We start from the raw sequence: 16,121 nt of genomic DNA on the forward strand, positions 1-16,121 counted from the left end.
CTACATATTGGGTTTATCCCAATAAAAGAGAGATAATTCCTAACATACGTAAAATATTACTGATCTTACTCCAGAAAATAACTTCTAACTCTGAGAATGACTGGTCTTCAAATCTTATAGCTTCAAATCATAGCTTCCAATATTACAATATGTAAAAATTTTCCTATAACCATCCTTTATATATAATTAGTTACTATTTGATGATTGTTCCTTATGTCCCAGCACTTGGTAAGCAATTTACCTTTACCTCATCCTCCTATTGACCCTGGGAGTCAGAAGCTGTTACTCGTATTGTACATACAGACACTGAAAGTCAGGGAGCCTAAATTGCCAAAGATGTATTGCGGGCATGTGGTGGAGCTACAGATCAGTAATGGGTCTATGACTCCAAAGTCCTTCATTAGCACATGAAATAGGGCTTGAAAACCTCTTGGTGATAATATATATATCTTTTGGTTGTTACGTTTTGGGGTTAAGAAGAAGCCAATAAACATTTTGGTTTTATTAAATTATATACTCCAAAAAATAGCCACATCTAAATAAATCAAATTCTGTATCCTGCAAAATGGGAGTGGAAGAAGGAGGAGAGAGTACCAACTGCACAACTTAGGTCTTATCTCTCTCATTACCAACACTGCCCTTTTCATCTGGTTGCACACAAGCACCTTTGAGTCGACATACCCTACAGTAAGCCAGTTATCTATCTCATCTGGAGTTAGATACAAGAATTCCAAAGAAGCACCAATGTGAGTTTAGAACAAATACAAATAAGAGGAAACCAAAGTCAGGTACTGGAGTACAAAGTATGAGCAAGATGCCAAAACCTTCACTGTAGGAGAAAAGAAGGAACTGGGGTAGGGTGAGTCCTACCAGCTTCACAAGAGAGTGTCAGTAAAATCTACTTGCAACAACCTGGACGATCAGAAGCAGTGCAGAACTGGAGAACATGTAAATGAGAATTTCTGTTACCAGACATCTATAACTGTTACTTAACAGATGTGGACAAAGTTGTAAGATCACACTGACAAAGTAAAAAATTAACAAGGAATTATCTAAAATATACACACAGACTTCTAAAAATCAGTAAGAAATTCAACAGTAAAAATTGTTAAAAAATCATCAACAAAGTGATTCACAGTAGTAAAATAATCAATAACAAATGTGAAATCTCATTGGAAATAGAGGGGCAATATTTATCATATCAGATTGAAGAAGTTCTTTTTTTAAAAAAAAAAGATTTATTTTTATAACAAAGTCATACACAGAGAGGAGGAGAGACAGAGAGAAAGATCTCCCATCCATTGATTTACTCCTGAAGTGGCTGCAATGGCAGGAGCTGAGCTATCCGAAGCTAAGAGCCAGGATCCTCTTCTGGGTCTCCCATGCGGGTGTAGGGTCCCAAGGTTTTTGGGATGTCCATGACTGCTTTCCCAGGCCACAAGCAGGGAGCTGGATGGGAGGCAGGGCTGCTGGGGTTAGAACCGGTGCCCTTATGGGATTCCGGTGTGTGCAAGGCTAGGACTTTAGCCACTAGGCTACTGCGCTGGGCCCTGGAGAAGTTGTTACTCTTTTTAAAATAATCAAATACAAAGAAAGGCCTTGTATGAAACAAAGATATGGAGATACCGGTGTGAAGAAATACACCTGTAGTGAGAATGAAGCTTCCATGTTGTCTTGAATGTGGGGTGGCAGTGTTTTCAATCAAGTGCATGGAGCCCGTGAGTTACTCAGCAAGCTGATTTTTACCTCGTTCACAGAAAGTCTGTAGGAGGCTGTTTATTGCAATCTTGTCAGTAGTAGGAACGTGTTAGAGAGAACTTCAGTTGTGTACAACCAGTGGACAATACTACTAAATTTGATATTACAGAAATGCTATGTAGCAACTGGGAAAAAAATACCATCTCTTTATAAATACTGTCTTAGGTTGGATTTCCTGGGAAGCAGACTCCAAGAAAGGTAATACGTTTGATGAAGCAGTATGATTAGGGTCAACACCTGTGGAAGGGAGGGGAGGAAAGCAGGTGTGGCCAAGAGTGAGAAGTCCAAAGACGATGCAGTCCAAACAGCGAGCCTTCCTCATGCCCTGCCACTGCTCTCCCATCACCCTCACCAGTGGTCAACCAAGGGGGCCTTCTGCTCTTGAACTTGAATCTCCGAAACTTTCAGTTAAACCTTTTTTTTCTTTTAAAAAGTAGGCTGCTTCCTGGTATCTCATTGTAGTCATGAAAATATGACTAATAAAAAATACAAATCTAATACAAGAAAAACACTCAATATGACGAGCAGTAATATAAGAATACTTAAGGCTAGGTTTCAGCGTCTGAGCAATGGTCAGTATGAAACAACTTAACAGGATCTCCACGTGAACAGAATGACCTTGTCTGCTGAGAAACTGTGCGATGCCTATCCGGAACTTTGAAAAGGGTCATGATGTTGATTTAACGTTAATACAGAGGAAAGAATGGATAGAGTGCGTGTGTGTTTGACATCTTTCTGCTCCAAACTGTCTATCAAAGAACTAGTAGAAGCAACTAAAACAATGATTCATTTAGTGTACAAGTCAGGAATATAAAGACTATAAAGCATTTAAACGAACAAGTGTTCAAGAGTTTCATTAAAAATAACTATGGAAGACATTAAAGAATAATTACAATCAGGGGAGGATAATTGAATACCATGAAATATTAACTTCTCTCCCCTGAATATCCAATTAAATCTAGACTATTTCAATCAGATTTCGAATAAAGCTTGATTTTGCAGCTTATGTGGATGAACAAATGAGTGAGATGAGGCAAGATGTTCTTGTTAGAAGGAAAAGGGGGGGACTAAGAAAATCCAGTTGCCACAGAAAAGACTAATTCCAAAGTTACAGAATTAGTCCAATGTGGAACTGGCCCAGGGATAGGCAAAGAGCAGCATCATAGCATAGGTAAGAGAAAACATATGATTAGGATGGAGAGTGGAGCAGACGTCCAAGACCTTCAGGAAAGGATAGTGCAGTAAGCAAACTACCCAGTGGGAAATGGTCGTACGGCAATTAAGCAATGTGGCCCCTACTTTATGTGGCCCACACAAACGATTTTCCATGAAATCTGAAGACAAGGATGCAGGAAAATCTTTAAAGTCTTTGGAAATTATATATAGAAAAAAATCTTTATGACTTCAGGATGGGGAAAATTCAAACATTAAATAAAGGACAAATTTTATTACATTGAACGCATTAATTTTTGTTACTCAACATGAAAGAGGGAATAAAGAGAACAAGCCACTCATGAGTACACAACTGAATAATTCCTATATCTCACCATTGCATTGAGCACTGCAGCTCCACTCACAACAGTTATGACATGGAATCAACCTATCAAAGGATGATTAAAGAAAACATGGTCTGTATGCACTATGGAATAGTACTCAGCCATAAGAGAATGAAATCCTGTCTTCTTCAACAATTATGCTTAGTGAACCAAGCCAGGCTCAGAGAGACAAATACATATTTTGTATGATAAACAGCAGTTGATATGGAACACAAAAAAGTGAAGTGATCATTTTGGGAGAGAAATGTCATTTTTTGCCCATGTTTATACTCCAATGGAAATGTGATCGTGTGGTCTTTTTACTTGTTGAATATTACAATTGGTGGCAAAGAATGTCTTTGAGTATAAAGTGCATTAAAATGATGACCATAGGGCCAGTATGATAGCCTAGTGGCTAGAGTCCTTGCTATGAACATTCCAGTATCCCATACGGGTAGCAGTCTTGTCCCAGTGGCCTGGCTTCCCATCCACCTCCCTGTTTGTGGCTGGGAAAGCAGTGGGGGATGGCCCAGGGCCTTGGGACCCTGCACCCATGTGGGAGACCTGGAAGAAGCCCCTGGCTCTTGGCTTCGGGTTGGCTCAGTTTGGCTATTGCAACCACTTGGGGAGTGAATCAACAGACAGAAGATCTTCCTCTCTGCCTCTCCTCCTCTCTGTATATATCTGACTTCCCAATAAATAAATAAATAAAATCTTTTAAAAATGATGTCTGTACAATATTGTTGAAGAGAAAGAAGGGAAGGAAACATGGTAGGGGAGAGAAGCAGGGGAGTGAGAACTGTGCCTGTGGAATGCATAAAACCTGTTCTTTATATAGGAATAAAAATAAATTTTATAAAAGGAATTCCTTAAAAAACACAACAGAAAAATGAGTAAAAGATATGGAAAATGAAATATGAATGCCCAGTAATGGTTGAGGAAATCCTCAACCAAGCTAGTGATAAGGCAGAAAGCATAAAAACCACAGCAGCCATCTTTGTGACATAGTAGATTACGCCACTGCCTGCAATGCCAGCGTTCCATATAGGTGCCAATAAAGTCTCTGCTGCTGCTCTACTTTCAATTCAGCTCGCTGTCAATGCGCTTTGGAAAGCAATGGAAGATGGCCCAAGTGCTCTGATCCCTGAATGCATGTGGGAGACATGGAAGAAGCACTTGGCTTCTGGCTTCAGCCTGGTTCAACCCCGGCTGAGAGGCCATTTGGGGGAGAGAAAGAGGGGATGGAAGATCTCCCTCCCTCCCTCCTTCTTTCCTTCTCTGTCTCTCAGATAAATAAATCCTTTAAAAAAGTCTGTCAGTACATTTTACCTTGTTAATGTCAGTATCTATTTCTTCTTCTGACTGCTGAACCAAAAAAGCTTGTGAAGTTGAATCAATTTCAACACAATCATTTATTATATTTCCATTGCAGATAAAGCTCTCCTTCACTGTCCTAGATTAATAAGTGGGAAGGAAAAATAATCATTTAAAAATCATGTAAGATTCCTAATATAAAAATATATTTATTTATTCTGCAAAGAACAATTCAACTAAAAAGAGGAGGGATTAGACTATTAATTTCTTTAGAAAAAGGCATAAACAATAAACGCAGGAAAAGATGTTCATTTTATTTATTTTTAATGATATCGTTTGATAGGCACAGGGATTTCCCCTCCCATCCCCACTACCCTCCCACTGTTTTCCCCCATATTATTATAATAGTATAATCCTTCAGTAACAGCCACAAGTCCATCATTCTACTATTTAAGTACATCCTGATACTGTAGGTATAGACAATGATAGAAAGTCCCGCATCCTATTTTCAACTGTTTAACTATTTCATTGGGAGTCCTCCTTTTATTTGGGAGTAGAGATGCATACTGCGATGATTCTTCACTTCTTACAGTAGTTACCACTATACATTTCCTCTAGGTGAATATATATACATACATGTTTACCTATATATCTACTGATCTTGTATTTTGCATTAAGTTTGCCTTACATCACAGAACGTATGACATTTGTCCTTTTGTGATTGCTTGTTTCTTTGAGCATAACGGTCTCCAGTTGTGACCATTTTGTTGCAAATGGTAGAATTTCATTTCCTTTTAATGGCTGGGTAGTATTCCGCAGAGTGGATGTACCACAGTTTCCTTATCTACTCCTCTTTTGATGGGCATCAGGGTTATTTCCATGTCTTTGCTATTGTAGACTATGCTGCCTTGAATATTATAATTGCAGGTCACTTTCTCATATGCAGATTTCAGTTCCTTTGGATATATTCCCAGGAGTGAGACAGCTGGGTCAAATGGGTCAATTTTCAGTTCTCTTAGCTCTCTCCATATTGACTTCCATAGTGACTGTACTATCATTGGAGTTGGGTACTTTTCTCTCCACATCTACACCAGCAGGTGGTATTAGCAGAGTTCTGAATGTAGGCCCATCTAACTGGAGTTAGGTGGAACCTCAATGTGGTCTTCATTTGTATTTTCCTGATACCCAGAGAGCCTGAGCATTTTTTCATATGTCTATCAGTCATTTCAATTTGTTCTTTTGAAAGAAATGTCTGTTTTTTTTTTTTGCCTGTTTCTTTACAGAGCTGTTTGTTTTGCTATTGTTGAGTTTCTGAAGCTCTTTGTAAATCCTGCGTGTTAGTCCTCTATCATTTGGGTAGTGTGCAAAGATTTTTTCTCATTCTGTTGGTTTCAACTTTGCTTTGTTGATCATCTCCTTTGCTGTGCAGAAACTTTTTAGTTTGATGAAGTCCCATTCGCTTATTTTGGTTTTGCTTTTAGTGACTTTTCTAAGTAGTCTTTCCCAATTCCTATATCTTGCAGAGTTCTTCTTATGTTTTCCATCAACATTTTGATGGTTTTTGGGTACAGATTTAGGTCCTTGATCCATTTAAAGCCAATTTTTTGGTATAAGGTCAGAGATGGGAGTCTTGCTCCTAAATTCTGCAGGCTGCTACCGAATTGTGCCAACAGCATTTGTTGAAGAGACCTAAATGTGGATGTTTTAATTAAAACCTGCAGGTTGAGTTACAAACGAAAGCAAATCATAATGGCATTATTGAGATAGCAATCTAAAGGAAAGTGAAAAAGTTTAGGGGTCTGATGGGATGGCTTCGGTGGCTAAATCCTTGCTTTGCATGTGCCAGGATCCCATACAGGCATCAGTTTGTGTCCCAGCTACTCCACTTCTCATCCAGTTCCCTGCTTTGTTCTGGGACAGCAGCAGAGTATGGCTCAAAGCCTTGGAATCCTGCATCTATGCGGGAGACCCAGAAAATACTCCTGGCTCTGGGTCAGCTCAGCTCTGGCTGTTGAGACCATTTGGAGGGATGAACCAGCAGGCAGAGGATTTTTTTCTGTGTCTCTCCTCTCTGTAAATCTGCATTTTGAAGAAAAATAAATAAGTCTTTAAAACAAGGTTTGAGAATTTAGGTATTAGAAGTTTCTGGCAGCAAGAGCATGGTGACACACATCAGGCAGCTTTTATTCATTGTAACAAAATCTCTGAGTAAGTCTAACTTTATGAGGACAGAGACTTATTTTGGTTCATAGTTCTGGAGGTTCATGATTCCAGGTTCAGCAGATCCCATTGGTTTACTCTCTGATGATACTGTCCTTGTTGGAAAAGTTTCAAGGTGGTACAGAGCACCACATGGCATGGAACAGGCAGCACAGGTGTCTAAGTCTCCATGGACTCCATCACACAGCCACTGGGAGTCGGCTTAGGGCTCCACTGTAATGACCTACTCCAATCCACTCACTTCCCCTTGGTTCTGCCTCTGAACACCATCACCGGATGGCTTCTACCTTCTTAGGACCACTGACATATGACTTGGCGTACTACACTCCTGAAATCAGGGCAGCCTTAGTTGCTTTTTGAATCTTTCTAAATCTCCACATTAAAAAAAAAAAAAACAAGCAAACAAACGCACGCAGAGGGAACAGAATTGCTCAACAGAGAGGCTTCATTGTTCCTTTCTTCAACCTCCACTTTTGAGATGGGTAGGATCCAATTTTGCAGTGACAGCAGGACCACAAGCACAGCGGAATGTGCCCCAGTGAGCCTGGCAGGTTCATCTGCAGACGTCAGAGCCAGGGCTTCTGCTGGCACAGAATTTCTGGAGTATATATAGAGACCACAGGGAGCTGAGAGTCAGTGGAAAACTCTACAGGTGCGGAATGGTCTAGGATACACAAACCAACAAATCCTGGCTGAGAGAAAACATACTCAAACAGAGGAAAACAGGGAAAAGATCTAAACTGTGCTGGGTGGGACCACTGGGGAATGCAGAGAGAGAGGTTCAGTTAGCAGGCAGGGAGGAGGAAGGGGAGCTGGGACAGATCCCCGAAGGAACTCAAATGTTGAAGGAGCACAGGGGTGTTGACAGAAGCAGAGGAGTCCCTGCTTCAAAGAGGAAAAGAACGGTTCCACACAAAGGCACATTGTTGACTATTCACAGTAGTATCAGAGGAGGGCACCCTTGAGCTGTGGATACATTTCCATAGGCCTTTCCATTGCCCAGTATAATCTGCCTCATTTTATTCTGAATTAAAAAAAAAAAAGCATGATTGGATTCCATATAATGATACATGTGGGGAGGGGGCTACAGACCAACTGAAAAAAGTTCAAAAAGATTCTCACACTTCATTAACTGGAACTCTATATGCAGGGAAAATATCCTTTGTACATGACTATGATAAAAAGAGGTTTCTAGACAATTACAAATGGAGGAAACAGTTTCTCAGAAGCCTGCATAAAGAAAAATATTGCAAGGTTTTTTTTTTCTCTCTTTTTAAGGGAAATGATTATACAATGAGAACAAGCAAGGGGAAAAACCCAAGAAATGATCATTATGTGGAGAAAAATGAATGGCTATTGATAATTTAAAGCAGTACTTCTAATGTCTTCTGCGTTAAAACACACAAACAACCAAAAGTGTATTTGAAATATACATGAATCAACACTGTGAAACAGGAGAATAAAATGAGCTGAAATGCCCTGAAGTTTAGCAGTGCCACGGAAGGGATAAAAGTGATGATAATAATTTATACCCTATAAGAATACCTGCTTTGGATTAATAACTTTTTTAGTCTTTCAATATTTTCCCTTCTGCTCTCTTGCTGAATGTCCTTGAAAGAACACTGCCTTTTTAGTAGTTTTCGTTATCTATAAGGGACCAGATAGGAAATATCTTACATTTGGTGGGCCAGATGGTGCTCCCTGTTGATAGCTGCTTAACTCAGTCTCTGTAGGGCAAAACTAGCCAGACAATATAGAAATTAAAGGTTCACTATCTGTACACTGCATAGCATAAAATCAAAGCTCTACTAAATGGAATACTGATAAACTGTAAATTCTCTTCAAACAAATCTACAGATTCAATGCAATGATCAAAATCTCAGTAAACTTTTTAAAGAAATTTTAAAGTTGGCTCAATGATTGTGTGTGTGTGTGTGTGTGTGTGTGTGTGTGTGTGTACAAGCAAATAAGAGTAGCAAACACAATCCTGAAAAAAAAAATGTTGAAGAACTCACATTACTTGATTTCAAGACTATGGTTATGAAGACTGTGAGGCATTGATGAAAGATGCATGGATCTGGGAGAGTAAAAGGAGGGCTGAAATAGATGCACCAATGTGGGAGAGAACAAGTCACCCAATCCATTCTTTTACTAGGAAGCCACTACTGAGAAAACCCATTCAGGAGGGCAAATGCCTTCCAATGCGATCTTCTCTTCAAGGTCCTACTTCTCAGCATTACTGGGGACTAAGTCTCCAGCCCATGAATTTTGGGGGAACTGGCAGATAAACTCTATCTCACGTCTCAGGAAAAAATAACAAACACTTCACAAACTTTTTCAGAAGCCACGGATTTTTCCAGAATACTCTCCAATGCATTCTAGAGAGCCAGCATTACCTCAAACTAAAAACTGGACAGTCATTTTCAAAACTACAGGTCAGTGTTCCTTATGGTGCAAAAAATTCTCAACAAAATACCCACAAACTGGATCCACCAGCACATGGAAAGGATGATACACTGCAATCAAGTGACACTCATTTTAAATTAGTTCAGTTTTGGAAAAATGCATGTCATATATCAAAGCAATAAGGTAAAAACCAGAGGGCCCTCTCAACAGATACCAAAAACAAACAAAAATAAATAAATAAATAAACCAAGCATTTGACAGGATCCTTTACCATCTGATAACATTCCACTACAGAAGGAAATTTTCTCAATATGAATCATCAGTAAAAAAATAAAACAAAGGGCCCGGCGCTGTGGCTCAGTGGTTAAGGTCCTTGCGTTGCACGCCCGGGATCCCATATGGCCGCTGGTTCTATCCCAGCAACCCCGCTTCCCTTCCAGCTCCCTGCCTGTGGCCTGGAAAGCAGTCGAGGACGGCCCAAAGATTTGGGACCCTGCACCCACATGGGAGACCCGGAAGAGGCTCCTGGCTTCGGATCGGCATAGCATTGGCCGTGGTGCTCACTTGGGGAGTGAATCATCAGACGGAAGATCTTCCTCTCTGACTCTCCTCTCTGTATATCCGCCTTTCCAATAAAAAACTAATAAAAATAAATCTTAAAACAAAACAAAACAAAACAAAAAACACTGTAATATTTAGGTATGAGTCCCTATATGGTCAACAAATGCTCAGCGAGGGTGTCAAGACAATTCAATAGAGAAAGAGATAGTGCTTTTCAACAAGTAGTACTGGAAAAGAGAATGTTCATGTAAAGCAATGACTTTGGATTCCTGTCTCATACCAAATGTAAGAATTAATTCAACATGCATCAAAGACTTAAATGCAAATGTAACAAAGTTACAAAATCATGAAATAAAATATGCACAAATCTTCATGACTTTAGACTAGGCAATCATTTCTTAGGAACACCTAAGGTTCAAAGAAAAATAAATAGGATTTCCTAACATTTTTAACCTTTGTGTTTCAGAGAATAGTAACAAGGACATGGACAAAAATGACCCACAGATTCTAACATGTACAAAGAACAGTTGCAACTCAACAATAAAAAGACACAACTCAAAAAATAGACATCTCTACCCAAAAAGATACACAAATGGTCAATATGTTAAAAATGCTCATCATCATTAGTCACCACGGATATTCAAATCAATAGTGAAGAGGTCAGCGGCACATATACAGTGAGTTAAGCCAGTGCCTGGGACAGCTGCCGAGCGCCTGGGTTTGAGTTCTGTCTCCACTTCCTGTAGATTCCTGTGTAATGCACAGCATCTGAGACCCCCCCAGATGACAGCCCAGGTACTCCTTGCCTCCCAAGTTGGAAATCCAGGTGTTCCAGGCCCCTGGCTTTAGTCCAACCCAACCTGGTTGTTGCAGGCATTTGAGGGGTGGATGGAAGCACGGATGCTCATGTTCTTTCACTTTTCTCCTTCCCTCATCTCATTTTTAAAATAAATAAGTAAATGTTTTATGAACAGTTTACAAAGAGGTCAGTGGAAACAGATTCAGTAATATCAATGATCAGAAATTAATAACATGTTTATGTTCAAACATTTTCACATAAGCATTATTGCTCACTCCAATTTAAGGCGAAAAAAGAAAAGCTGAAGTCTAAAGAGTTTGTCTAACTTCTGTCAGGATGACAGTTAAGCTAAGCCATACAACTAGTCATAGACAATATGGTATACAGGTGTTAGGATCCAGGTGTTAGGCTCCAGACCTGCATATTCCTTCCATAACACACACAAAGAAGTATGAAGAGGTGTTAAGAAACAAGCTATAAATCACCCAAATTTTCGATAACGTGATGAATTTATTTTAAGAGCTCTACTGTTAAAACCTTTCCTAAATTCCCAAATACATAAATGTACACAACCCGTTTGACAGAAAAAAAGGTACCATCAGTAGTTATGCTTTTGTAACTTAAATGTTCTTACTCAAACCAGTAATGAGGCCTTTAATAAATAATACTGAGTTTTGTGGATTCAGTCAAAAGTAGAGAAACAGAATAGAATAATGTGAGCTTTAAAATGTTACAAATCGATGCTTCATTTTCCATTTACTGAATCTTGCATTTTACTAAGATGTTATTGCTAACTTTCGATATTTGGGATGTAATGAAGTATTCTACTATTACATTTAACAGACTAGGTTTCACAAATTATAGTAAGTAGATCCGGTTGGGGAAAATAAGAAGAATGCTTCATTTTAAATCACATTTTAACAGAAAAATAAAAATATTTCTTAAATCCTTTCGTGGCTGGCCAAAGAGTAAATAAATATTTCTAGGAAATAATCAAAATTCTGGTTGAACCTGTGGCTCCTCCCAGACTCATTCTCACTTCTCTAAAGAATTAGCTCTGGGGCCGGAGGATAACAGTACATGGGAGTCCCAGATGTAGCAAAGAAATATACAGTAAAACACAGAAAAATATCTGTTGCTTATTTGAAATTCTGATTTCACGGAGTACTCTTTATTTTGCAGGGCAGCCACTCATATGCTCAACTTCAAGGAAAATATTGGGAAATATTCTTTTTTTTTTAAAGAGAGACATAGAGGAAGATCTTCCGTCCGATGATTCACTCCCCAAGTGAGCACAACGGCTGATACTATGCCAGTGCGAAGCCAGGAGCCTCTTCCGGGTCTCCCACGCGGGTGCAGGGTCCCAAAGCTTTGGGCCTTCCTTGACTGCTTTCCCGGGGCACAGGCAGGGAGCTGGAAGGGAAGCGGGGCTGCCGGGATTAGAACTGGCGGCCATATGGGATCCCGGGCGTGCAAGGCGAGGACCTTAACCACTTGCGCCACTGCGCCGGGCCCGGGTTTTATGGACACTATTGAATATCAGTAAATAATAAGTTCAGCTGATTGCAAAAATGAGTACACAAACTGTTACCAGCAGAATTTTCTAATTCTAGCTTAAATGATTGAATATCTCTTCCATACGTGGCATTAAAATTGTGATTAGAAAGAACCTTCTAAGTCAAAGAAGTAGGATTTACCTGATGAGATTATTATTCTTTTCTTCCTTTGAGAATGGCATGCTAGCAGACCCATCAAAGAGTTCCCAGAGAAGTGTGACTGCAGTGTTCATAAGCTGACGGAGGAGTTCCTGAAATATGTAGTCAACCAGCACTAGGAATTGGAAAACCGTTTCTAACAGACGTCGAAACTTAGGCAGCTTGAAATGTTCTGTATCACTTGCAGAGAGGTTGGGCTCAAAATAATCTCTAATATTCTTCTTTTCTGCAACCTACAAGTTAATAAAGCAGTTGAGAGGCAGGTGATGGTTTTATGTTAATACAGCATAATTTACCATCTTTAGTAGTTTTTATTAGCCTGACAAACATATTGGATCTAAACTTTGTCAATTTTCATTAAAACTTTACTTCATACTCACACTCTATTTAAATACCAGCAAAAACAAAGTAACGGATGTGGTCAAAAGCCTGATATTTGCTGCTTCACTTAAAAGAAGTTATGCTGTCTACTTTGAGGGATCATCTTCAAACACACTGACTAGTACCAGGGGGCACAAACTAAGTCTAATTGCAAGCTTTCCTAAAACCACTCCAGGGCTGCTTCCTTTAGGGCAGTCAAAAACAATTTGACTTCTTAAATACATCTACTCTATATAACATAGAATTAAGGAAAAACTTTAAAGTTTACAAAATCCAATGTTAGGATATTATTTTTAAATCACATAATCATATATTTTAGCATCATTTACTCATTATTGAATACGACATTTTGCCAAAACTAAAGAATACTGTAAGTACTACCAGAACCAACCCAACATATCTAAACTGTGTTGCTTAAAACAATCGAAAGGTACATAAGGATTTTTTGTTAGTCCTCTGATGTTCTAAAAATATTTTCAACTTTCAATTTTTTCTACACATTAGAAAAATGTCGATGCTTCAATAGTCATAACTGTCAGCTGGTATTCTAATTTTTTTTTTTTTTTTTACAAAAGTAACTGCTACTGGTAATGAAAAATTTAAGTTGGAGTTTGTGGAGCACAGGCTCGGTGGAAAGGTCTTAGAGGTGAGATGAGGGAAGTTGAGTTATATATGCATAACTTAAAATTTTCCAAGATCTCTCACAAACCTCATGTTCACTAGCGCCAACGAGGCCATCCCCATTCCTTACGCCTTCACTGTGGGGCAAAAGGCAGTTTTGTGCTGACTTGGCTGGAGAAGGAAGCAATGGGTAAGTTTTAAGAATATTTGCATTTGGTAACCGCCTACTTGAGGCCAGTCCCTCTGTGCAGAAACATGTAAGTATTCTTAAGAATGTACTTCCTTCCCTAACTTTCATACAGATTTGCTTATAAGCTAACCTTATGCTAACATGATTTAGTTTTTAGCTCAATGCCACAATACCTTAGTAATAATGACTGTTTCAGGGATCATTTGTTTGCATATATTCTCAGCTTTGTTTTGTCACCTTTTTTTTTTTTTAAGATTTACTTCTTACTGGAAAGCTAGATTTACAGAGAAAAGGAGAGACAGAAAGGAAGATCTTCCATCCACTGATTTCATTCCCCAAGTAGCCGCAATGCCCAGAGCTAAGCCAATCTGAAGGTAAGAGCCAGGAGTTTCTTCCAGTTCTCCCATGCTGGTGCAGGGTCCCAAGGCTTTGGGCTGTCCTCAGACTGCTTTCCCAGGCCACAAGCATGGAGCTAGATGTGAAGCGGGGCTTCCAGGACAGGAACTGGCACCCACATGAGATCCTTGTGGATGCAAGTCAAACTTTAGCCACTAGGCTACTGTGCCTAGCCCCTTGTCACCTTTTTTAATTCTACATTCTCCCATGAAGTGAATAAAGTTGGTAGATGTCATTATCCATATTAACAAGAGCTCTAAAATGTTCTTATACATAATTGATTTTAATAGAAATTTCTTATTTATGATCATACAGCAACAGTGCTAAACAGGTAGAGTGAACATTTCAGTGGCCCGGGTAGTATGTTATAACTCATTTATTTATGCCATCCTTGGCAAACTGTCCCAGAATCTGTAACTGGCTGGGCTTTGGGAAGTTGGAGGACTATGGGAGGCTTTTAGATTCTACTTCAAAGAGCTACACTCCATCTTGTCAACGCTCTAAGTGTCAAATGTCATTGTTGTCCAGAGAATAATTTCAGTTCAAAGAAACACTCAGCATTCACATGTTAAGTCCATTCAGTCCTCCAGAAAGCTCAAATAGCCACCTGGATAGCAGGTGCATGATTCGCTGATATTTTATCAGTCCCTTAAACTGTATTTGCTGAATTATGCATTCATGCATCGTTACCTCTTTGTGGGGAGACTGTGTGAAGCAGTACATAGCAAGGGGGTGGGGATGTTCTGAGGACATGGTGCATCGTATTATTGAGCCTTCACTCTTAGGAAACTCTCAGAAGGTTGACTTCATCTAGGTGTGCTCCTGAGCTATGGGCTTTTGTCTTAGGAACACCTGAATTTACTCAGACATCTCATTTTCCTTTACATGCAAATTCAGATTTTAAAGACCTTGAAGTTGTACATATAAAATATATGCATACAAGCACTTACACACTCATTTATATGCACACTCATTATATGGTTTGGGGTGTGTGTGTTTAATTTCACACTACATACCTTGGAAAGTTCTTACTTTCCAAGTTGATGCAAACACATAAACTTATGGTACCAGTTGGTTGGTTAATTAACCACCTTTTCCTGTGTATTCCCACTTCAGATACTTTTCCCAGTAACCCAATTTGGCATAATCAGTTCAATCAATACATAGCGTTTGATAAGCAGAGAGAATAGAATTAAGGAATTACCTTTAAGACTGTATTTTTTAACTCCAAAATTGCTTTATCTCTGACGTCCTCAAATTTTTTCATTGCTTGGCTAGCTTGTTGCAACTGTTCTTCACAAAATTCATCTAGAGAATATGTTCGAGACTGATCCAACTAATAACAATAAGTATTGAGTATTAGAAAGTAAAAAATTACTTGTAAAAAGATAATTAGCCATTTTTCATATCTATATATATCTTCTTAAGAATACATATTTCTTTATATGCTATGGGTCTTATAAGTTCTTCAAATTTAAGTAATAATTAAATCTAAGTTATGATAATAAAAAAATCCACTACCACTTTAAATTATAGCTAAGATTAAGCAGAAAAAAATCAAGAACTGCAGCCTTTTAAAATTTATGTATGAACCTGGAAAACCCAGGAACTATTTTCACTTTTGAAGTTCCATTTACTTGTCAAACTTAAAAACATAAGCATAAAATGCAGAGTAAAAAGGCTAAAATTAAAATCTAGAAAGGCAAACATTTTTTCCCCAGAATTTATTTAGAATCCAGCAGACAGAACTCAGCTTGCCTTGGCCCTAAATCATTCTATGGTGATGCAGAAATAGAGTGTTCATCCATTCATGCCCCTCCATGAGTGTGCATGAACTGCCTTCCTTTCAAGCTTTCCATCTTTCTTACCTTGTGTAGATTCTATTGCCAAAACACACTTGCATCAGTAAATTATGTAGCCTATATCCCTAGTTATACTACAACAACCACTAAGTGTATGTTTCTCAAAACAAAGATTTAGCAGTTGTGCTTTAGGATTTGAGATTTCTCCCAGTCCCTGGCAATTGCCAGGTTCCAACTTTTCGAAAATAGCCTATCTCCAATCTCTGCTTCTTTTGGAGTCTCTAGGCTAACATCCTATTCGAAGTTACATTCGCCAGGCCTTCATTGTTCTAATACTATATACTAATTGATCTCTTTAGTTCCAGTATCTCTCCATTTCTAAAATGCCCCATCTACATCACAGTAGTTTGTGTAACAGAGCAC

The 16,121-nt window shown here is 38.9% G+C and overlaps 1 protein-coding gene across 1 annotated transcript in view; it reads right to left on the bottom strand.

Moving 5' to 3' along the window:
* Window positions 1–16,121, bottom strand: part of LOC121158908 (dynein heavy chain 14, axonemal-like) — a 38,652-nt gene that overhangs the window by 2,502 nt on the left and 20,029 nt on the right. The window contains exons 6-8 of the mRNA XM_040983928.1: window positions 15,101–15,232; window positions 12,291–12,541; window positions 4,623–4,746 (exon numbers count right to left, since the gene is read on the bottom strand). Coding sequence (XP_040839862.1) covers window positions 4,623–4,746; window positions 12,291–12,541; window positions 15,101–15,232 — 507 coding nt within the window. The remainder of the gene's footprint in view (window positions 1–4,622; window positions 4,747–12,290; window positions 12,542–15,100; window positions 15,233–16,121) is intronic.

Source organism: Ochotona curzoniae, unplaced genomic scaffold, assembly GCF_017591425.1.
Source record: "Ochotona curzoniae isolate NIBS_2020 unplaced genomic scaffold, NIBS_Ocur_1.0 contig_391, whole genome shotgun sequence".
NCBI classification, from domain to species: domain Eukaryota; kingdom Metazoa; phylum Chordata; class Mammalia; order Lagomorpha; family Ochotonidae; genus Ochotona; species Ochotona curzoniae.